At 32.4% G+C, this 22,788-nt stretch overlaps 1 protein-coding gene across 1 annotated transcript in view; it reads left to right on the top strand.

Annotated features, from left to right (window-relative positions):
• The window catches only part of LOC142349703 (uncharacterized), a 43,591-nt gene extending 21,168 nt beyond the window's left edge, over positions 1-22,423 (top strand). Inside the window, exons 6-9 of the mRNA XM_075401434.1 lie at positions 5,652-5,763; positions 7,837-7,988; positions 19,317-19,450; positions 22,088-22,423. Of these exons, the coding sequence (XP_075257549.1) occupies positions 5,652-5,763; positions 7,837-7,988; positions 19,317-19,450; positions 22,088-22,384 (695 nt within the window). The 3' untranslated portion in view covers positions 22,385-22,423. The remainder of the gene's footprint in view (positions 1-5,651; positions 5,764-7,836; positions 7,989-19,316; positions 19,451-22,087) is intronic.
• Positions 22,424-22,788: the final 365 nt, after the last annotated feature.

Raw genomic sequence — 22,788 nt, 5'->3', positions numbered from 1 at the left:
AAAAGCGCAATGTTATTGCAACACAAAACCTGTAATTGACCATTTTGGAGGAAACTGCGTTCTCTTACTCTCAACTGGTTACAAAAAAATTGGTTTTTTGTGGTACTTTTTACCTAATAAGGATTTAAAATGATTAGAGAGCGTCTAATTTATTGAACTAACTGTCGACCAAAACGTTTCCTTTCATTAACTGGAATGCCCTTGAGGCCTTTTTAGCAATTTTTTCACTGCCTACTTAACAATTCAAGTTTTGTGTGGACAGAACAGAAACAGTTATACGGTCATTGAAATTTTTTTTGGGAAATAAGTTTTTCAAATACGTTACTGAAGGCAGAAATTATATGAAAGTTTTTGTTTTGAACCGAGAGCTCCCTCCGATGGACTAAGTTCATAACAGAACATAATCTTTAAGTTAATCGGTCTTTAAAGTTTTTTCTTTAAGATTTTTCGACGTCTATAATGCAAGATCTTATAAGGTTCTTGCAAGATAGGCGTCCTAATCTTGTATTTTGCAGGGTAAGCTTCATTTTCAAGAATCTTGCAAAATCTTGCAATATAAGCGTCGGAGTTCGTCTAGAAGCCTATCACGCGCTTGCTGAAGCACTTTCAATAGCTTGAACCTAATTGAACAGAAACAGAGAAAAAAGATTAAAAAAACAAAAACTTTTTTTTCAGACGTAAATATTTTCAAACGCCCAACTAGTTTGCCTGAAATTAAAACGAGAAAAAACTTTTCATCATCATTAGGAGGAAAGACCACAAAAATTTTAATAATTTTAATAATAATAACATTGAAAGACTCCTCTACCCAGGGCACATCAACTTTTTTCCTGTTGTTTCTAACAAAAGCCTAAACTGCATGTTTTTTGTTGTCATATCAATTCGTAGCGTTCGAAGACTTATTGAGTCAACGATATCGTTGTATTTTTTAGAATTGATTTCTTACTAGCCTGTTAGCAAAACTGTCATCCCTGAAACCATGAGTTCCAGTTTTGGTTATTTTTGAAAAACAGGACACTGATAAAGAGTTTATAATACTAACATTGAAAGACTCCTCTACTCAGGGCACCCCAACTTTTTTCGAGTTTTTTTGATGTCATATCAATTCTTAGCAATTGAAGACTTATTGAGTCAACGATATTGTTCGATTTTTAGGACTTATTGCGTTAAAGATATCTTTCGATTTTTTAGGACTCATTGCGTCAACGATATTGCTCGATTTTTTAGGAGTTGATGATACTAACTTGAAATGTTCACCAGTATAGTCCACCCAGAAAATAGGTCTCAAGGATGAAAGTACCCCACTTTAGCTGAAGTAAAACAGCAAGCTGTAGCATATCTTGTTTGGTTTTGAAAGAGTGTTTTTCAACATTCAGTGTTCAGTATTTGTTTTCTTAATTTTTGTCAGAGATTGAATTTGGAAAAAAACATGAGTGAACGATTTGACTCGATTTTTTCCCAGACTTGTTTTTGAGTTGGTCTGACAAAAATTATTCTGAAATTTTGGGCTACTTTGTAAAGATTTTAGATTTTTTGCTATGGTGACCTGGATTTTTTAATGAGTGTCTTGAGTAATTGTTGTGGCTTGACGCTGAGTTAGAACCAATCCATTTTAATAAACGTCGCCAAAAACAAAAAAATTATTTTTTTCCTCATGAAGCTTTATCATTGTGAGTTTTTCATTCATTTTACTTTGCTTGCGGCTAAGACTTTACTGGAGTGCTGAAATAACAATTCTTTTCGTGAAAAAGAATGTGCAGAATTTTGTAAAGATGTCTTTGAAATCGCAATGCTTCTGAAAAATCATGGAAAATTTTTAGCGTTTCGTATTCCCTGGCGAAGATCACAAAAAATGTGCCAAAAATGCTCTGGAATTTCTATCTTTCTTTTGTTTCCTACAAACGACATCGAAATTTTCTCCGGAAACTGAGGAAACTCGTTCAATTGTAACTCGTTATCAGTCTCCGCTAGGTTTTCTGTTAAAATCCCCGGACATTCACCGTTCGTTTCCAAGACTTTTCGATAAGACCCCAATCCAAGAAAAATTAGACCCTCGGATTTCCTTCACAGCAATTTTTTGAACTACTTTTCATCCCTCATTTTGGCGTTTTTTAGGACTAACGTAAATTAATAATTTCATAAATTTTTCAGTGAAAAAGCTTAATGACTACAAGCCTTCTTTACGCCATATTATGAAGCTGCAATTTTGCCATTTTTTCGAAATTTAAAGTCATCTCGGGGAAACTTATGTAAAGAACTGTTCAGCTCATAGGAAAAAAAACTTATAAAAGTCGAGCCAACTTTTGAGAATAGTGGCGTAAAGAAATCCAATGGCAATGTTTTTAGTCATCCCATGGCGATGATTTATACGCTGCAAATAATACAAACGTGTGTACAAAAAAGTGTAGTCAGAATTTCTTCTGGCAATTGCATCAAAAGTTGACGAACATTACGTGATAAATTGTCTTCATCTTGTCTGCATTATGTGTAGAAAACAGTTAAGTTTACCATCTATTTTAAAATTAGGGTTTCATTTTTTTCAGAATTTTTTAAATTGGGTCTCAAGGGATCCTTTTTTAAGTTTGAGAGGAAACCCTGTTTTCAAAAAAGTTAATTTGTCACAAGCTGAAAAAGATGTGTCGGAAGAAACGCATTGGCATTTTATTATAAAGAAACCAATTGTTGACAAAGCAAACTTTTATAAAAAATGAATTGTTATTTGAAATTTTAAAAAAAAATAATTGATTTGCAAAATATTAAAAAAAAATAAAAAAATTATGTGCACTTGTTTCCGAATTCGTAATCAATTTAATTTATATATATATATATATATATATATATATATATATACATATATATATATATATATATATATATATATATATATATATATATATATAGCGTAATCAATAAAGACAATTTGCAATATCTTACAAATGTATTTTGCATGTTTTCATGTTATTTTCTCCCAAAATCTGAAAAAAAAAATTACTCTCAGTGCAAACATAGAGCTAGTCCACAGCTTACATTTACCCACACCACCAACCGATCACATGATTTGTTTTATCTGTGAGGTCTTTCGATTATTTTTTCAACTCCATTTTGATCAATTTAGATCAAATGATTTCACGTAAGAAGGGCTCAATCTTTGTACTCCTTTTTAGATTTACCCAATTTTGATGTCACATTTCAGCTCAGCTGCCTGATTATATCAGTGAAACTTAGGTATTCATTTAAGAGATGAAAAAGTGCACTCAAAAGCCTCAGAAAGTTACATAACAAAAATCAGACAAAAAATTTTGAGCAAAATTTTTGTCGTATATTAGAAAATCTGCAGATGAAAAAATTAAACGCTCAAAATGGTAAACTGCCTCTGTTTGAATTCAATTTAAGTCAGACTAATTTTGCCCGATAGTTTTGATTTTCAGATCAATCGACCTATAATCATCCGAAATTTGATATACCTAAATTCCTTCGAGCTGAAAAATTAGTCTCGCGAAAATTGATATATAAGTAGGCCAGTTTTCAGGAAATGTCAGTGAATTGAGTTCCCATGAAATCTACTTATTTTGTTCCTACGATTGTTAAGTTAACAATGGAAAACCTCGCTCAAAATATGAATGCATGATCAAGCTTCAGATTTCTTGAGGAAATCAATTTATTTTTTTCTCATGAGAAACTTCTAATTGATTTTTTTCAGTGAATAAGTTTTTCAGTTTACCTGAATCTAGATATGTTTGTCAAGAATATATGTCAAAAATATTGTATTGCACATGATATAAGGAACCACGGTATTTATTAAGAAAATAATTTCCGCTCTTCGTGAAACCATTAATGATTAAGGCGCTCCGTTTTAGTAGTTGGAATCAGACGCGCGTTCTATTGATCTTTAGAATAAAGGATTCTGTTACAATCTCACCAGAAACTCGTCCCTACAGGTGCAATTGTTTTTTGCCCAAAATTAAAATGACCGCCTCGTTAACACCTGTTGACGGGAAAAAACTTTCAATTGAGTTTTCAGACAGCTGGAGGCTTAGCAGATGCTTACCAAATATATTCCTAAAAAATCCAGTATTTGCTCTAAAGCTATCAACAAAATTCTACAAATATACAAAAGCAAATAAAAACTTTTTACTGGAAAAGCGAAAATCTTTTTTAATTTAAAAATTTTTATCCAAAAGGCAACGTGACTGAACTATTCGGTAAATATCTAAAATCTGGATGAACATAAAGAAATTGTTGTTTTGAAAACTGAATTATATTTTCAACTTCTGCAAACTTTTATGGTAAACTTTTATTCTAGAACCAATTTCATTAAATTTTTGGTGGTATTTAGTACAGCTGAGTGTTCAAAATCACTACAACGGTTTTTAAACACAAATAATCCTAACTATCAAAAAACATGATATCATAGAAATTCATTGCCCAGACCTTTTATTTTATCATTAGTACAAAGATATTTAAATTTTTTTTCTAAGGTCATAAGAATTTTTTATCCAACAAGCATGGGTTTAAATAATTTTCACTGTTTGAGATCTTTGTATGTTCTGTCTGCTCTTCAACTCATAAAATCTCAAAGTAAATTAATCTTCAGATTAAGTAAACATTTAGCAATCAAGTTGTATTTTCTGAATTCATATGTTTCCGCTCTTCGTGAAACCATTAATGATTAAGGCGCTCCGTTTTAGTAGTTGGAATCAGACGCGTGTTCTATTGATCTTTAGAATAAAGGATTCTGTTACAATCTCACCAGAAACTCGTCCCTACTGGTGCGATTGTTTTTCGCCCAAAATGACCGCCTCGTTAACACCTGTTGACGGGAAAAAACTTTCAATTGAGTTTTCAGACAGCTGGAGGCTTAACAGATGCTAACCAAATATATTCCTCAAAAATCCAGCATTTGCTCTAAAGCTATCAACAATTTTCTACAAATATACAAAAGCGAATAAAAACATTTTACTGGAAAAGCGAAAATCTTTTTCAATTTAAGAATTCTTATCCAAAAGGCAACTTGACTGAACTATTCGGTAAATATCTAAAATCTGGATGAACATAAAGAAATTGTTATTTTGAAAAGTGAATTATATTTTCAACTTTCGCAAACTTCTATGGTAAACTTTTATTCTAGAACCAATTTCATTAAATTTTTGGTGGTATTTAGTACAGCTGAGTGTTCAAAATCACTACAACGGTTTTCAAACACAAATAATCCTAACTATCAAAAAACATGATATCATAGAAATTCATTGCCCAGACCTTTTATTTTATCATTAGGTACAAAGATATTTAAATTTTTTTCTAGGGTCATAAGAATTTTTTATCCAACAAGCATGGATTTAAATAATTTTCACTGTTTGAGATCTTTGTATGTTCTGTCTGCTCTTCAACTCATAAAATCTCAAAGTAAATTAATCTTCAGATTAAGTAAACATTTAGCAATCAAGTTGTATTTTCTGAATTCATATGTTTCTTAAAAAAATCTTAAAAGATTTTAACGCTCTAACTTGAAATTTCCAAAGGAGGAGAACAAAAGACGCTCAAGTTCTTTGGTCTCCCTAAGGTTTTTATACTATGCGTTTCGCGATGACTGCCACAGACTTCCAAATATGATTATCGTTTATTGAAACATGAAAGTGAACTTTGTCTTTTAGGTGCTCTGATTGTTCTGGGGTCATACAGAAGTGTACCAAACAGGCTAGGATATCTTAGATTCATACTACCAAGTTACTTTGAGGAGTTTGGGAGACAATGCAATCAATTCAGGTACACCTGATTCAACTTCGGTTGCTCAAATTTTGCGCTCCACGTCAAGATGTTAGCATATTTTCAGATTTTCAGTGCTTTTTAACTATTGGAATAAATGCACTGAATGGCCCCCAGACCTTCATTGCTGATTTCAGGGGTAACAGCCTAATTCAGTTCTTAAAACATTGCAGAATATTTTAAGTTTAGTTATGTGCGATTTTTCTTCATCATGAATCTATAGAGGTCAAAGAGTTCGACCATGCTAAATCTATACTGCATGGTCTGGACATTGCTTATATAATATAGAATAACCTCAAAATTACAAAACAATAAAAAAAAGTTCAACAGAATCATCTGTAATTATTTAAAAAAACACTAAACCGTACAAATTTATTAAATAAAATTTCAGGCAAAATTTTTTAAAACTCTAGTAACCAGTTAACAATTTTGAGAATATACGCATGAATGAATAAATTATGCTAATTTCAAGAATATAGGTTAAGTGTTTTTGATCTTTGTCTAACATTGAAGGCGTAAAAATCCGAACTTGAACGCATGAAGGTCTGGTGAACGCACGTAAGTCTACTGAACGCACGAAGGTCTGAACATGAACGCACAAAAGTTTGCTGAGCACACGAAGGTCTGTTGAACACATGAAGTTCTGGTGAGTGCAGTTAAGCCTTGACGCGGACTCACAAAAATCTGGCGAACGGACGAAAGTCTGGATATAAGATGTTTTCGTCTGGGATTGTGTTGACACAGATTCTTTGTCTGGGCTGTCTGAGACGGTCTTGACCTAACGGTTCCCTTCTGGCACCTCAACCTGGGCATTGCTAAGCTATGCTAGCTGTTCTATCACACTTTTGTTTGTTTATTGATCATACCGTTGGTAACACATTGAGCTCTTAAAAGATTACGAAGCAACTTGTGATTAGTCCAGCAGAGTCCTAAGATCACACCATCTTTCATACCTTACCCTATCTATAATCAAAAGTTTATTCGAAAAAGCAACCGGGAAATTTGTGGTGCCAATTGCTTTCCAAATCATATATTATGTGTGTATATATGTGTGTGTGAGCGTGTGTGTGCGTGCGTGTGTGTGTGTGTGTGTGTGTGTGTGTGTGTGTGTGTGTGTGTGTGTGCGTGTGTGTGTGGCCGAAAATGGTCTGATTTTAAGGTATGTCCGGAAAACTTCAGCGTGGTTGTAGCGACCTTCGATATCACTGACTCCCGGGTTGAAGTTTCTTTGATTTCATACAAGGATCATATATGATTTCATACTGTCCATACTTGATTTCTTAGTACGATCCTTGTATGAAACCAAAGAAATCATATATGATCCTTGTATGATTACCAAGAAATCATATATGATCCTAGTACGAATACCAAGAATCATACATCTATTTTTTGAAAATCTTTAGCCATTTATGTTTTTTTACTTTTATTCGGTAGGGCAGCACATATATGATACCCCGGCATCACATTGTGATCCGCCAAATGACCCTAACGTACAATATAAATTGCAAATTGGGCACAAAATAAAGGAGTAAGTCCAAACAAATAACAAAATTTTTGACATACTCTGATGCCAGTTTATACTTATAAATGCTCATTTATAAAAAAATTAATCAAGAAAAAAATGCATATCACGTCAAATTCGTTTTCTGAATACGTTTAAACCACAAAGTTATTCTTTTAGCGCATACAAAGAATCAAATGTGGATTGCAAATGCGATATAATAATTTAATAAGACCTCTGACTACATTATACGAGAATTTGTGGCACAAGTCAATGTATTATGTGTCATATATGACCTTGTATGAAATCCAAGAAATTTTTTCAACTTCAATGGAAAATCAAAATTATACAGTTTTTAGTCTTTGAACTTTTTTGTATGATCCTTGTATGATTTCTAGGAAATCATATATGGTCCTTGTATGACTACCAAGAATTCATACAAATCATAGATGACCTAGTATGATTACTAAGAATCATATATGACCTAGTACGAAATCAAAGAAAGTTGTATGATCGTTGACCTGGGTGACCTTTTATTTCTCTCTTCTAGTTCACGCTTTCATTTATTCCAGTCGCTACTTTTGCACAATGGGGTACAAGACAGTGCATAACAACACAGATAGGACACCTCATGAAAAGGACTTAATCAGATTCAGAACCCTCATCAATAAATCATTCCGGAATATCAATTTCTTCTCATTTCACATCAATGATATTGGTAACGGTGAGTTTACACTTTGGATCAGATCTTATCTCAAGTGGTTTTTTTGCAACACAGTTAAAGACGGTTATCTTGCCAGAAATTTGTCAAATTCTGATGTGATTAAGTGAAGTCTTGCAAATATCTTTCAGGATATAGCAAGATTACCGTCAACTTTGGACTAGGGAGTGAGAGTCATAGTTTCAAAATTCGTTTTCATCCAAAGCTTCGGGGCTAATCTTATAATCACACAAATTGATGTCAATGAATTGTTGAAGAGAACACCAAAAACGAACTGAAAGTAACAACTGGTCACAGTGAAGTTCTGGAGCCCAAAAAAATTTTCGAGGCAGATGAAACAATCAAACATAAAAATTTGTTAGCTTGTTAAAAATTTTGATTGAAAACGACGAATATAAATAGAAAAGCATGTGAAATATAATCGGCATGTTTTTTAAAGGAAAACCCGTGGTGTCTACTCCACTGCAAATTACGATTAATCCGAAATTTTGAAACATTCACGCAAAAAATTCTCTTTCAAGCAGTTATAAAGGAAAGAGATCTTTTCTGCTGCATCCTCCCAGCATTTAGTACCCTCCGCTTATTATTGTTTACCTATAAAGATACATATGAAATTATATTGCATATAAGTATACGAGAAACATGTACCTACAAAACACTAACAAACCAAAGCTTTCAAATTAATAATTAGATAGAAATAACATTTTGCGTTAAAATTAAGAATAAACAAAAAAACCGAATAAAAAAACATTTTTTTGGTATTTTTGACTAAAAGAATTGGACTGAAGAAGCTAATTTTTTAAGTTAAATTTTGTCGCCCGCAAAAACTGTTTTTCTTATAAAAGTTAAGGACTATATTCAAATTCAAAATTAGAGGTAGACAACGTTATTAGTATAATGTTAGCACAAAGAAAAGAAAATTTACGCAATTTTTAAAATTTTTGGCTATAAGAATTGAATTGATTGAAGTTCCGTTTCTAAGAAACTATTGAAAAATTGTTTTAATTTTACTAAGCCATTGAGTTAGATATGGAAAAAGGACATTAGTATTGAGTGAAAAAAATGTGTTTTTTGGTGCACATAGGGCTGAGAGCGCAACAGAAAAGATCTATGAAGAGACTGCCAGGTGGACATTAATGAAATTAAGCACAACCCAGAGAAAATTCTCACTCTGATAACCGTGCTACTTTTTTGAACTCTTAAGGCTATGATGTTTAAGACTACTATCGATGGAAATTGTTTATTTATTGTAAGGTGTATAAGTGTGAAATTAAAATTTACAAAACTTTACGGAAGATATTTTCATTCAAGTTGCCCGGGTCGAGATGTCAAAGCTAACGTTTGCGCTGAACTGCGCTGAATTGAGTTAAATTTTCTGAGCAATGCGGTGAACTATGTGAAAATTGATTTTGCCGCTATTTTAGGTGGACGAAAACAGTGACTGCGATACGTTGAATTTCGTACAAAAAATGGGCCATTTTTTAACACAAACTGTATCTCAGAATTTCTGTGTTAAAAAAAGTTTTGAGAAATATATAAAGATCAATTTGGTGCTAGAAAAAAATTTTTGGTCGATTAATCGTCTCTTACACGTACTGTGAAAGGTAGCTGTCTCACTTGACGTTTATACGTTCAAGAATTGGGCTTTCAGCAGTGATTTTTTGCCACCACTGAAACCTACCTTCCCAAAATTTTCACGACTAAATTTACCGCATTCACAGCTTACGTTATTTTTACATAATTTAATTTGAAATTCAGTTTCTTTTTCAAGTTTCTTCAATGGAATGATTTGATCAAAAATAATTTATTGCGCTAAAACGGGAAATACTTGAGAATTAATAGCTTGAAAATTACGTTTAGGTTTGACTAAAACGAGAACTTTTTTATCACGGTAGGCTCCTCCAAAAGAATTAAAATGTATAGACGATATTTTGAAAAACAATGAGAAGCCCGCTCATGTAAACATTTCAAACTTCAAACAAAAATGTAAGCAAACGCATAAATCAATTTTGTGTACTAACTTCTTTCTGTTTGCAGAACTATATTGTATTGCGCTTCCTTTCATGTATATGAGGCGGCTTGTTTATTTTATAAATGTTCCACTTATAAATATACAAATACGGGTCCTAGTTCAGTTGGGAAAAATACCAATTTTACAGATAACAAAAGAAAATGAAACCTGTGAACAATTGCAAAAATTTGAATAGAGTTGAATTGCATTCTTTTGTACAACCCACTTGAAAACTTATAAGATAATAGGAGTCTAATAATAGTAAAACCACAATTACTAATTACAAGCCTACCACAAAACTAAACGATTTGATGAATAGATCACTAAGGCTCAACCTCATAGCGGTGTCAGGAGAACTGAATAGAAAAAAAATTTATTCCATTAGCCATTGATCATCGTCATATATATCTTAAAACTCGTTGGAATAAATTTTTTTGTTTTTATATGGGAAAACACGGTTTCTGGAGAAAAAAACGGTAAAAATAATTATATTTTCTGTTTTATACTTGGTTTTTTAAAAACTAAAATCAATTACTATTGGCGGAATATTTGAAATTCGTTTGAAGTCCAAATGACTTCTCAAAATTTAGGCTAAAAAAAGGGCAAGTGTTTTTTTTAGTCCTAACACTCTTAGTGGTGTCATTTTGAGCTCAATTTTTTGAAATAGATAGACCTGAGTTTGGAAAATCTCTTTAAAACACTCAATGCAAAAAATTTGCCCCGTCAGAAGTAATTACTGGTTTTGTCCGTAACTCCACTGAAAATCCTGCTTTTTCAATATACTGCCCTATTTCTTCCAATCACATGGAATAATTTAATGATTCTATTTTGCCTATTATGAAAAGAAAATTTATTGCAAGAAAGTGATTCCTGGGTATCAACAATCAACAACAACAGTCAACTTTTGACTGTTGATCCTCAGAAAACATTTTTTATAAAGATACTTATTTTTTTGACATCCTATGTTTTATTTATTTTATTTACATCAGTCTACTAATATCAACATGGATAGTTTATTACAGGTGGATGCTGTGATTTCCAGGTGAAAACTTACATAAAATGTTGTCAAGCTTTTGGAATGCCACCAGCGGGTTACTACCTCGAGCTGATTGACTTCAAAAATCGCACCGAGGGCAGAGAACTAATATACGTGAAAGTTGGTATCAATTCGCAAAACCTAGAAATTTTAAGGTTTTTTTTGAAATAAATCTGCTTCCATTATAAAATATCTGATCGGAAACAACACATATTAAGCGCAACCCAGAGAAAATTCTCACTCTGATAACCGTGCTACGTTTTGAACTCTTAAGGCTATGATTGATGTTTAAGATTACTATTGGTGGATATTGTTTATTTTTAATTTAAGGTATATAAGTATAAAATTAAAATTTACAAAACTTTACGGAAGATAATTTCATTTAAGTTGCCCGGGTCGAGATGTCAAAGCTAACGTTTGCGCTGAACTGCGCTGAATTGAGTTAAATTTTCTGAGCAATGCGGTGAACTATGTGAAAATTGAATTTGCAGCTATTTTAGGTGGACGAAAACAGTGACTGCGATACGTTGAATTTCGTACAAAAAATGGGCCATTTTTTTATAAAAACTGTATCTCAGAATTTCTGTGTTAAAAAAAGTTTTGAGAAATATATAAAGATCAATTTGGTGCTGAAAAAAAAATTTTGGTCGATTAATCGTCTCTTACACGTACTGTGAAAGGTAGCTGTCTCACTTGAGGTTTATACGTGCAACAATTGGGCTTTCAGCAGTGATTTTTTGCCACCACTGAAACCTACCTTCCCAAAATTTTCACGAATAAATTTACCGCATTCACAGCTTACGTTATTTTTACATAGATTAATTTGAAATTCAGTTTATTTTTCAAGTTTCTTCAATGGAATGATTTGATCAAAAATAAATTATTGCGCTAAAACGGGAAATACTTGAGAATTAATAGCTTGAAAATTACGTTTAGGTTTGACTAAAACGAGAACTTTTTTATCACGGTAGGCTCCTCCAAAAGAATTAAAATGTATAGACGATATTTTGAAAAACAATGAGAAGCCCGCTCATGTAAACATTTCAAACTTCAAACAAAAATGTAAGCAAACGCATAAATCAATTTTGTGTACTAACTTTTTTCTGTTTGCAGAACTATACTCTATTGCGCTTCCTTTCATGTATATGAGGCGGCTTGTTCATTTTATAAATGCTCCACTTATAAATATACAAATACGGCTCCTAGTTCAGTTGGGAAAAATACCAATTTTACAGATAAAAAAAGAAAATGAAACCTGTGAACAATTGCAAAAATTTGAATAGAGTTGAATTGCATACTTTTGTACAACCCAATTTAAAACTTATAAGATAATAGGAGTCTAATAATATTAAAACCACAATTACTAATTACAAGCCGACCACAAAACTAAACGATTTGATGAATAGATCACTAAGGCTCAACCTCATAGCGGTGTCAGGAGAACTGAATAGAAAAAAAATTTATTCCATTAGCCATTGATCATCGTCATATATATCTTAAAACTCGTTGGAATAAATTTTTTTGTTTTTATATGGGAAAACACGGTTTCTGGAGAAAAAAACGGTAAAAATAATTATATTTTCTGTTTTATACTTGGTTTTTTAAAAACTAAAATCAATTACTATTGGCGGAATATTTGAAATTCGTTTGAAGTCCAAAAGACTTCTCAAAATTTAGGCTAAAAAAAGGGCAAGTGTTTTTTTTAGTCCTAACACTCTTAGTGGTGACATTTTGAGCTCAATTTTTTGAAATAGATAGATCTGGAATTGGAAAATCTCTTTAAAACACTCATTGCAAAAAATTTGCCCCGTCAGAAGTAATTACTGGTTTTGTCCGTAACTCCACTGAAAATCCTGCTTTTTCAATATACTGCCCTATTTCTTCCAATCACATGAAATAATTTAATGATTCCATTTTGCCTATTATGAAAAGAAAATTTATAGCAAGAAAATGATTCCTGGGTATCAACAATCAACAACAACAGTCAACTTTTGACTGTTGATCCTCAGAAAACATTTTTTTTAAAGATACTTATTTTTTTGACATCCTATGTTTTATTTATTTTATTTACATCAGTCTACTAATATCAACATGGATAGTTTATTACAGGTGGATGCTGTGATTTCCAGGTGAAAACTTACATAAAATGTTGTCAAGCATTTGGAATGCCACCAGCGGGTTACTACCTCGAGCTGATTGACTTCAGAAGTCGCACCGAGGGCAGAGAACTAATATACGTGAAAGTTGGTATCAATTCGCAAAACCTGGAAATTTTAAGGTTTTATTTGAAATAAATCTGCTTCCATTATAAAATATCTGATCGGAAACAACACATATTAAGCGCAACCCAAAGAAAATTCTCACTCTGATAACCGTGCTACGTTTTGAACTCTTAAGGCTATGATTGATGTTTAAGATTACTATCGGTGGATATTGTTTTTTTAAATGTAAGGTATATAAGTATAAAATTAAAATTTACAAAACTTTACGGAAGATAATTTCATTTAAGTTGCCCGGGTCGAGATGTCAAAGCTAACGTTTGCGCTGAACTGCGTTGAATTCAGTTCAATTTTCTGAGCAATACGATGAACTATGTGAAATTTGATTTCGCCACTCATTTAGTTGGAAGAAAAGAGTGACCGCGATACGTTGAATTTCATACAAGAAATGGGTCATGTTTTTTTTACAAAAACTGTATCTCAGAATTTCTGTGTTCAAAAAAGTTTTGGGAAATTTTAAAATATCCATTTGGTGCTAGAAAAAATTTTTGGTCAATTAGTCTTCTCTTACAGGTACTTTGAAAGGTAGCTGTCTCACTTGACGTTTATACGTGCAAGAAAAGAGCTTTCAGCAGTGATTTCTTGTCAGCACTAAAACCGTCCTACCCAAAATTTTCACGACTAATTTTAACGCATTCACAGCTTACTTTTTTTTACATAATTGAATTTGAAATTCAGTCTTTTTTCAAGATTGTTCAAAGGAATGATTTGATGAAAAACATTCTATTGCGCTAAAACGGGAAATACTTGAGAATTCATAGCTTGAAAATTACGTTTAGATTCAGCTAAAATGAGAACTTTTTATCACGGTAGGCTCCCCCAAAAGAAGTAAAATGCATAGACGATATTTAGAAAAACAATGAGAATCCCGCTCATGAAAACATTTGAAACTTCAAACAAAAATGTAAGCAAACGCATAAATCAAATTTGTGTAATAAATTTTTTCTGTTTGCAGAACTATATTGTATTGCGCTTCCTTTCATGTATATTAGGCGGCTCGTTTATTTTTTAAATGTTCCACTTATAGATATACAAATACGGGTCCTAGTTCAGTTGGGAAAAATACCAATTTTACAGATAACAAAAGAAAAGGAAACCTGAGAACAATTGCAAAAATTTGAAGAGAGTTGAATTGCGTATTTTTGTACAAACCAGTTGAAAACTTGAAAGATAATAAGAGCATAATAATAATAAAACCACTATTACTTATTAAAACTAGACCACAAAACCAACCAATTTGATGAATAGATCGCTAAGGCTCAACCTCAAAGCGGTGTCTGTAGAACTGAATAGAAAAAAATTTAATTAAATTAGCCATCGATCGTCGTCATATATTTCTTAAAACTCGTTGGAAGAAAACTTTTTTTTATATGGGAAAGCACAATTTCCGGAGAAAATAATGGTAAAAATAATTATATTTTCTGTTTTACACTTGGCTTTTTTCTAAAACTAAAATCAAAGAATATTGGCGGATTATTTGAAATTCATTTGAAGTCCAATAGACTCATACTGCAATATACTGCCCTTTTTCTTCCGATCACATGAAATTTTTTAATTGATCATTAATAATGAACTTAATTAAAGATTCCATTTTGCCTATTATGAAAACATTTATAGCAAGAAACAGTTTCCAGGGATCAACAATCAACAACAACAGTCAACTTTTGACAGTTGATCCTCAGGAAACGTTTTTTAAAAACAGACTTATATTTTTGACATCCTATTTTTTACTTATATTTTTTACATCAGGCGACTAATATCAACATAGATAGTTTATTACAGGTGGATGCTATGATTTCCATTTGGAAACTTACATAAAATATGGACAAGCATTTGGAATGCCACCAGCGGAATACTACCTCGAACTGATTGACTGCAGAAATTTCACCGAGGGCAGAGAACTAATATACGTGAAAGTTGGTATCAATCCGCAAAACCTAAAAATATTAAGGTTTTTTTTTAACTAAATCTGTTTCCATTATAAAAAATCTGATCAGAAACAACACAAATTGAGCGCAACCCGGTGAAAATTCTCACTCTGATAACCGTGCTACGTTTTGAACTCTTAAGGCTATGATTGATGTTTAAGATTACTATCGGTGGATATTGTTTATTTATTGTAAGATGTATAAGTATAAAATTAAAATTTACAAAATTTAACGGAAGATATTTTCATTCAAGTTTCCCGGGTCGAGATGTCAACGCTAACGATTGCGCTGAACTGCGCTTAATTCAGGTAAATTTTCTGAGCAATACGATGAACTATGTGAAATTTGATTTCGCCACTCATTTAGTTGGAAGAAAAGAGTGACCGCGATACGTTGAATTTCATACAAGAAATGGGCCCATTTTTTACAAAAACTGTATCTCAGACTTTCTGTGTTAGAAAAAGTTTTGAGAAATATAAAAAGATAGATTGATGCTAGAAAAAAAATTGGTCAATTAATCATCTCTTACACGTACTGTGAAAGATAGCTGATGTTTATACGTGCAAGAATTGGGCTTTCAGCAGTGATTTGTTGCCACCACTAAAACCTGCCTTCCCAAAATTTTCACAACTAATTTTACCGCATTCACAACTTACGTTATTTTTACACAATTGAATTTGAACTTCAGTCTTTTTTCAAGTTTGTTCAAAGGATTGATTTGATCAAAAACATTTTATTGCGCTAAAATGGGGAAAAACTTGAGAATTTATAGCTTGAAATTTTGTTTAGGTTTAACTAAAGCGAGAAATTTTTATCGAGGTAGGCTCCCCCAAAAGAAGTAAAATGCATAGACGATATTTGGAAAAAACAATGAAAAGCCCGCTCATGAAAACATTTCAAACTTCAAACAAAAATGTAAGCAAAAGCATCAATCAAGTTTGTGTACTATTTTTTTTCTGTTTGCAGAACTATATTGTATTAAGCTTCCTTTCATGTATGTTAGGCGGCTTGTTTATTTTATAAATGTTCAACTTATAAATATACAAACACGGGTCCTAGTTCAGTTTTGAAAAATAAGAATTTTACAGAAAACAAAAGAAAATGAAACCTGTGAATAATTGAAAAAATTTGAATAGAGTTGAAATGCATACTTTTGTAACAACTCAGTTGAAAACTTAAAAGATAATAAGAGTCTAATAATAACAAAACCGCTATTACTAATTATAAGTAGACCACAAAACCAACCAATTTGATGAATAGATCGCTAAGGCTCAAACTCATAGCGATGTCAGGAGAACTGAATAGAAAAAAATTTATTACATTAGCCATTGATCAGCGTCATATATTTTTAAAACTCGTTGGACGAAAACTTTTTGTTTTTCTAGTGGAAAACAGCATTTCCGGAGAAAATAATGGTAAAAATAATTGTATTTTCTGTTGTATGCTTGGCTTTTGTTAAAACTAAAATCGAAGAATATTGGTGGATTAATTGAAACTCATTTCAAGTCTAATAGATTTCTGAAAATTTATGCTAAAGTAAAGAGCAAGTGTTTTATTTAGTCCTAATACTCTTAGTGGTATCAATTTGAGCTAAATTTTCTGAAATAGTTGAATCTGAGTTTGGAAAATCTCTTTAAAACACTCAATGCAAAAAATTTGCCCCGTCAGAAGTAATTACTGGTTTTGTCCGTAACTCCACTGAAAATCCTGCTTTTTCAATATACTGCCCTATTTCTTCCAATCACATGGAATAATTTAATGATTCTATTTTGCCTATTATGAAAAGAAAATTTATTGCAAGAAAGTGATTCCTGGGTATCAACAATCAACAACAACAGTCAACTTTTGACTGTTGATCCTCAGAAAACATTTTTTATAAAGATACTTATTTTTTTGACATCCTATGTTTTATTTATTTTATTTACATCAGTCTACTAATATCAACATGAATAGTTTATTACAGGTGGATGCTGTGATTTCCAGGTGAAAACTTACATAAAATGTTGTCAAGCATTTGGAATGCCACCAGCGGGTTACTACCTCGAGCTGATTGACTTCAGAAATCGCACCGAGGGCAGAGAACTAATATACGTGAAAGTTGGTATCAATTCGCAAAACCTAGAAATATTAAGGTTTTATTTGAAATAAATCTGTTTCCATTATAAAAAATCTGATCAGAAACAACACAAATTAAACGCAACCTGGTGAAAATTCTCACTCTGATAACCGTGCTACTTTTTGAACTCTTATGGCTATGAGTGATGTTTAAGATTACTATCGGTGAATATTGTTTATTTATTAAAAGGTGTATAAAAAGGAAATTAAAATTTACAAACTTTTTGGAAGAAATTTTCATTCAAGTTTCCCGGTTCAAGATGTCAACGCTAAGGTTTGCGCTGAACTGCGCTGAATTCAGGCAAATTTTCTTAGCAATACGGTGAATTATGTGAATTTTGATTTTGCCGCTCCTTTAGATGGAAGAAAACAGCGACTGCGATACGTTGAATTTCATACAAGAAATGGGCCCATTTTTTACAAAAACTGTATCTCAGACTTTCTGTGTTAGAAAAAGTTTTGAGAAATATAAAAAGATAGATTGATGCTAGAAAAAAATTTGGTCAATTAATCATCTCTTACACGTACTGTGAAAGATAGCTGATGTTTATACGTGCAAGAATTGGGCTTTCAGCAGTGATTTGTTGCCACCACTAAAACCTGCCTTCCCAAAATTTTCACGACTAATTTTACCGCATTCACAGCTTACCATTCTTTTACATAATTGAATTTGAAATTCTGTTCTTTTTCATGTTTCTTCAAAGGAATGATTCGATAAAAAAGATTTTATTGCGCGAAAACGGGATATACTTTAGAATTTATAGCCTGAAAATTACAATTAGGTTCAACTAAAACGAGAACTTTTTATCACGGTAGGCTCCCCCAAAAGAAGTAAAATGCAAAGACGATATTTGGAAAAACAATGAGAAGCCTGCTCATGTAAACATTTCAAACTTCAAACAAAAATGTAAGCAAACGCATAAATCAATTTTGTGTACTAACTTTTTTCTGTTTGCAGAACTATATTGTATTGCGCTTCCTTTCATGTATATTAGGCGGCTTGTTTTTTTTATAAATGTTCCACTTATAAATATACAAATACGGGTCCTAGTTCAGTTGGGAAAAATACCAATTTTACAGATAACAAGAAAATGAAACTTGTGAACAATTGCAAAAATTGAATAGAGTTGAATTGCATACTTTTGTACAACCCACTTGAAAACTTATAAGATAATAGGAGTCTAATAATATTAAAACCACTATTACTAATTACAAGCAGACCACAAAACTAACCGATTTGATGAATAGATAACTAAGGCTCAAGCTCATAGCGGTGTCAGGAGAACTGAATAGAAAAAAAAATATTCCACTAGCCATTGATCATCATCATATATATCTTAAAAATCGTTGGAAGAAATTTTTTGTTTTTATATGGGAAAACACGATTTCCGGAGAAAATAACGGTAAAATAATTATTTTTTTCTTCTTTTGATACTTGACTTTTTTAAAACTAAACTCAAAGAATATTGGCGGAATATTTGAAATTCTTTTGAAGTCCAATAGACCTCTCCAAATTTAGGCTAATGTAAAGGGCAAGTTTTTTTAGTCCTAAAACTCTTAGTGCTGTCATTTTGAGCTCAATTTTTTGAAATAGATGGATCTGAGTTTGGAAATACTCAATGCGAAAATTGATCCCCCGTCAGAAGTATTTACTGGTTTTGTCCGTAACTCCACTAAAATTCCTGCCTTTTCAATATACTGGCCTTTTTCTTCCAATCACATGAAATTATTTAATTGATCATTAATTAATGAACTTGATTAATGATTCCACTTTGTCTATTATGAAAACATTTATAGCAAGAAAATTTTTCCTGGGGATCAACAATCAACAACAACAGTTAACTTTTGACTGTTGATCCTCAGGAAACATTTTTTATCAAGAGACTTATATTTTTGACATCCTATTTTTACTTGTATTTTTTACATCAGGCGACTAATATCAACATGGATAGTTTGTTACAGGTGGATGCTGTGACTTCCAGTTGGAAACTTACATAAAATATGGTCAAGCATTTGGAATGCCACCAGCTGAGTACTACCTGGAGCTGATTGACTTCAGAAATCGCACAGAGGGCAGAGAACTAATATACGTGAAAGTTTGTATCAATTCGCAAAACCTAAAAATATTAAGGATTTATTTGAACTAAATCTGTTTCCATTATAAAAATTCTGATCAGAAACAACACTCTGGTCCCTTCTGGTTCTACTTTTGCTTGTTTCAAAATGATTTCCTTGCAAATTCTTGCAATATATTTTTTTAAATCTTGCAGGGCTCTGCAAGAATCTCTTGGAAGATTTGAATGATCTTGCAAGACAACACTTCCGCATTTACGGATGGAGCCAAGGTTCTGATGGTGGAAAATATTGTTTACTCTGCTTTGTTTATTTATTATAGCTCCATAAAAATAGCTTATGAGATTTTTGATTGACTTTCGTTATTACCTTTGACATCTACATGTCTTAGAATTTTATGTAAATAAAAATAGTTATCAATAATATTTCCCCTTCAATTTTAGTTAAATCAACATTTACGGGTTAAATAACTGTTTACATTCACATTGGGAAGTTTTTTGTTTTTTGCAACAATATCGGCAGAAAGGTTATCTTGTAAGAACTTATTTTCCATGACTTGTAGCAACATGTTTCAAGCGTGTAGCAACATGTTTAAAGCCAAATGGTTAACTTATAGGAAATTGTAAGTCGAATGGTTAGCTTAAAAGAACTCGCAAGATTTTACAAGTTAACTGATTGAAATTGACCCGGATATGTGTTGTGCGTACGTGTTGTATGTATGTGCTAGTATACGCGTCTTTGGTCTTGTTTGTGCGTGCAATTTTTGCACGAGTGTCTACCCCAGGCGAGACCGGATGGTTATCTTGCAAGATTCTGGCAGAAAAATGGTTATCTTGCAAGATCTGCCAGAAAAATGGTTATCTTGCAAGATTTGCAAGAAAAGGGGTCTAATCGTTAAAAAAGTCAAAACAGTGTAAAATTTTTTCTTTAAATAGAGGCACGAGAGACAAGATACACCTCCGATATTTCTCTTCGAGTTGTAAAAACAGATGAACTGTACTTTCCAGTTTTTGATATCTAATGCTTTATGCTTGTTTCCTCTCTAGAATCAAGCAGTTTCGCTAACTCCAGTTACATCGAAGTTCAAATAGGGCTCAAATACCGTAATAAACAATTGACAGTAATGGACTAAGTAGGTTAATACGCCAAAAAGCAACAGAAAAATTGATTTTAGGTTTTGCATAGCAACAAAATAACGTTTTTTGTGCTTAAAAAGGTGAAAAGCATTGTTTTCTTGTTATATAGTAGACGTTTTAATCATTATTAGGTGACCAATAGGAATAAAATTAGCTGTAAGTGTTTAAATGATAGTAAAAAACATGTAGTCTCTGCAAAAAAGTCAACCAGAGTTTTAATGTTGCGATAACATAACGTTATTCAATAATTAAGTACGTCCCTCGCGAAGATCGTAAATGGCCATATTTCTCATCCTTTCATTTCGTTCTAAACTTAGATATATCTAAAGATTATTTTGACATCATATTAACAGAGGGTTTAGTGTTTTTTGTTTTTTGTTCCCAGGGCATGGGACCAAGGACCCCTAGTAATTGCCGGTGTAGTCTCCGAAACTGAGGTAATAAGCCGGAGGGGAAAATTACGGTTGGATATAATATAAACCATAATAGTTGACCGATAACTGTGGAGACTCAAAAGTGAGCAGTGACAAACAGTTATTTCGTCTCAGTTCAAGAGACCAGAATCACCAGTAGATTTAAACACACACGTGTATCTATTATGTGTTTGTGTGTGTTCGGGTTGGTTTGTGCCAGCAAATTTTTTCACAAGTATATAATCTTAATTATTGTTTTGGAAACCCTTTGATAATAGATGTAGTGTATTTTTTAGGACATGGAATCAAAATTCCATAAGAACTGCCAAGTTCTGATAAAAACTTATTACGAAAATTTTATATCTTCTGTGATTTGGGGGGATATCATATGGCAATTTTAATCAACCCCTATCAAAATTTTATTACGTTAATTGTAAACTAATACTTTTCACTGACCAAGCAACAGAAGATCTGAACAGTTAATATCCACCTTGATTCGCAGTTACCCGTGTTGAGGAATTCTGTTTGTTACTTGTAAGAAATTGTCGCGTTTTTTAATTGTTTTCATTAGACAAAAACGATCAAAGTCCTTACGTGGTAATCGTCGTTTTGTTCGTTATTTCGTCGTTAGTTTTATGTTTGAAATTATCGTTTTTTTAATTATCGTTCGAAAAAACGTGATCCCACTGGGATTCGAACCATTGAACTCCCGATACATTACCTGCTGCACTGACCACTGCGCTATCAAGCCATACCATGTCTATGCCAAAACGGTCTAATAGAGGAAAAACTAGTTCAAAGAGCAATTAAACGACGAAAAAACGGTCAAAAAACGATGATTTCATTTGAAAAAAACGGCGTAAGAAACGATTAAAAAAACGACAAAGAAACGAGTATTTTTTATGCTTAAAAGACGACTTAAACGACGAAAAATAATGAGAACGACGAAAAGGACGACAAAGCGACGAAAACGACGAAAACTACGATTTCTTACAAAATATTGTCGTTTTTTGTCGTTGTCCTCAACAGGGGTAGTTGATTTTTTGTAGACCATCGCTTTTTGTCATTAGATTTATTGTTTCCCGAAATAGGGAAATATTTTTTATTTCAGTCATGGTATGATCCTGACATCTGTATGAACGTAATTTCCCAAGTGAGTTTTGGAATTGGCATATTTCGAGATTTTGGCGGGCGAGGACGCGGAAAGCCATATGTTTTGCCTCCATTGGGTCCGACCGGCGAAGAAGTGATAGTGTTCGAAGTGGCAGAACTGCGAAGAAAACTAACTTTCAGTTGGTTTTTGCGGAATATCATTTGTCCTGAAAAACCTGAAGTATGCTCTCCAGAGTTCCAGAATGTATTCGATGTGAACAGCATGCGGTTGGTGAGGGCTCTCAATCTAAGCTGAAGCAGACCCTGCTAGCCTGTTTAAACAATTTAACTAACTGACTGTAAAAATTATGTAATTCAATGGAATATTTTAACCTCATTTCAAGTTAGTTAACAGTTATTTTGTTGCAACTAATTAAAAAAAGACACTTTAAAGAGAGAGTGGACATCGCAGCTCTTGGTAGTCGATTATAGCCCAGGTTTTTCACCATTAAAAAAACTTACCAATCATAAAACGCCATATATGCATTTCATGGATATTTACTAAACAAAAAAGATCACAATTTTTACTTATAAACATTTCAAAAGGGCGCTTGCAGCTTCAAAACTCCGTTTCTAAAGATCCGAGAATTTAATTTTATGATACCTCTTTTATCATAAAATGCAATGAAAATGTTTATTGACCCTACTATATATAAAATT

Source organism: Convolutriloba macropyga, chromosome 11 (assembly GCF_964194025.1).
Source record: "Convolutriloba macropyga chromosome 11, txConMacr16.3, whole genome shotgun sequence".
Classification (NCBI taxonomy): domain Eukaryota; kingdom Metazoa; phylum Xenacoelomorpha; order Acoela; family Convolutidae; genus Convolutriloba; species Convolutriloba macropyga.
Note: the sequence above shows the minus strand (reverse complement) of the source record. Positions and strands in the feature narration are given on the sequence as shown.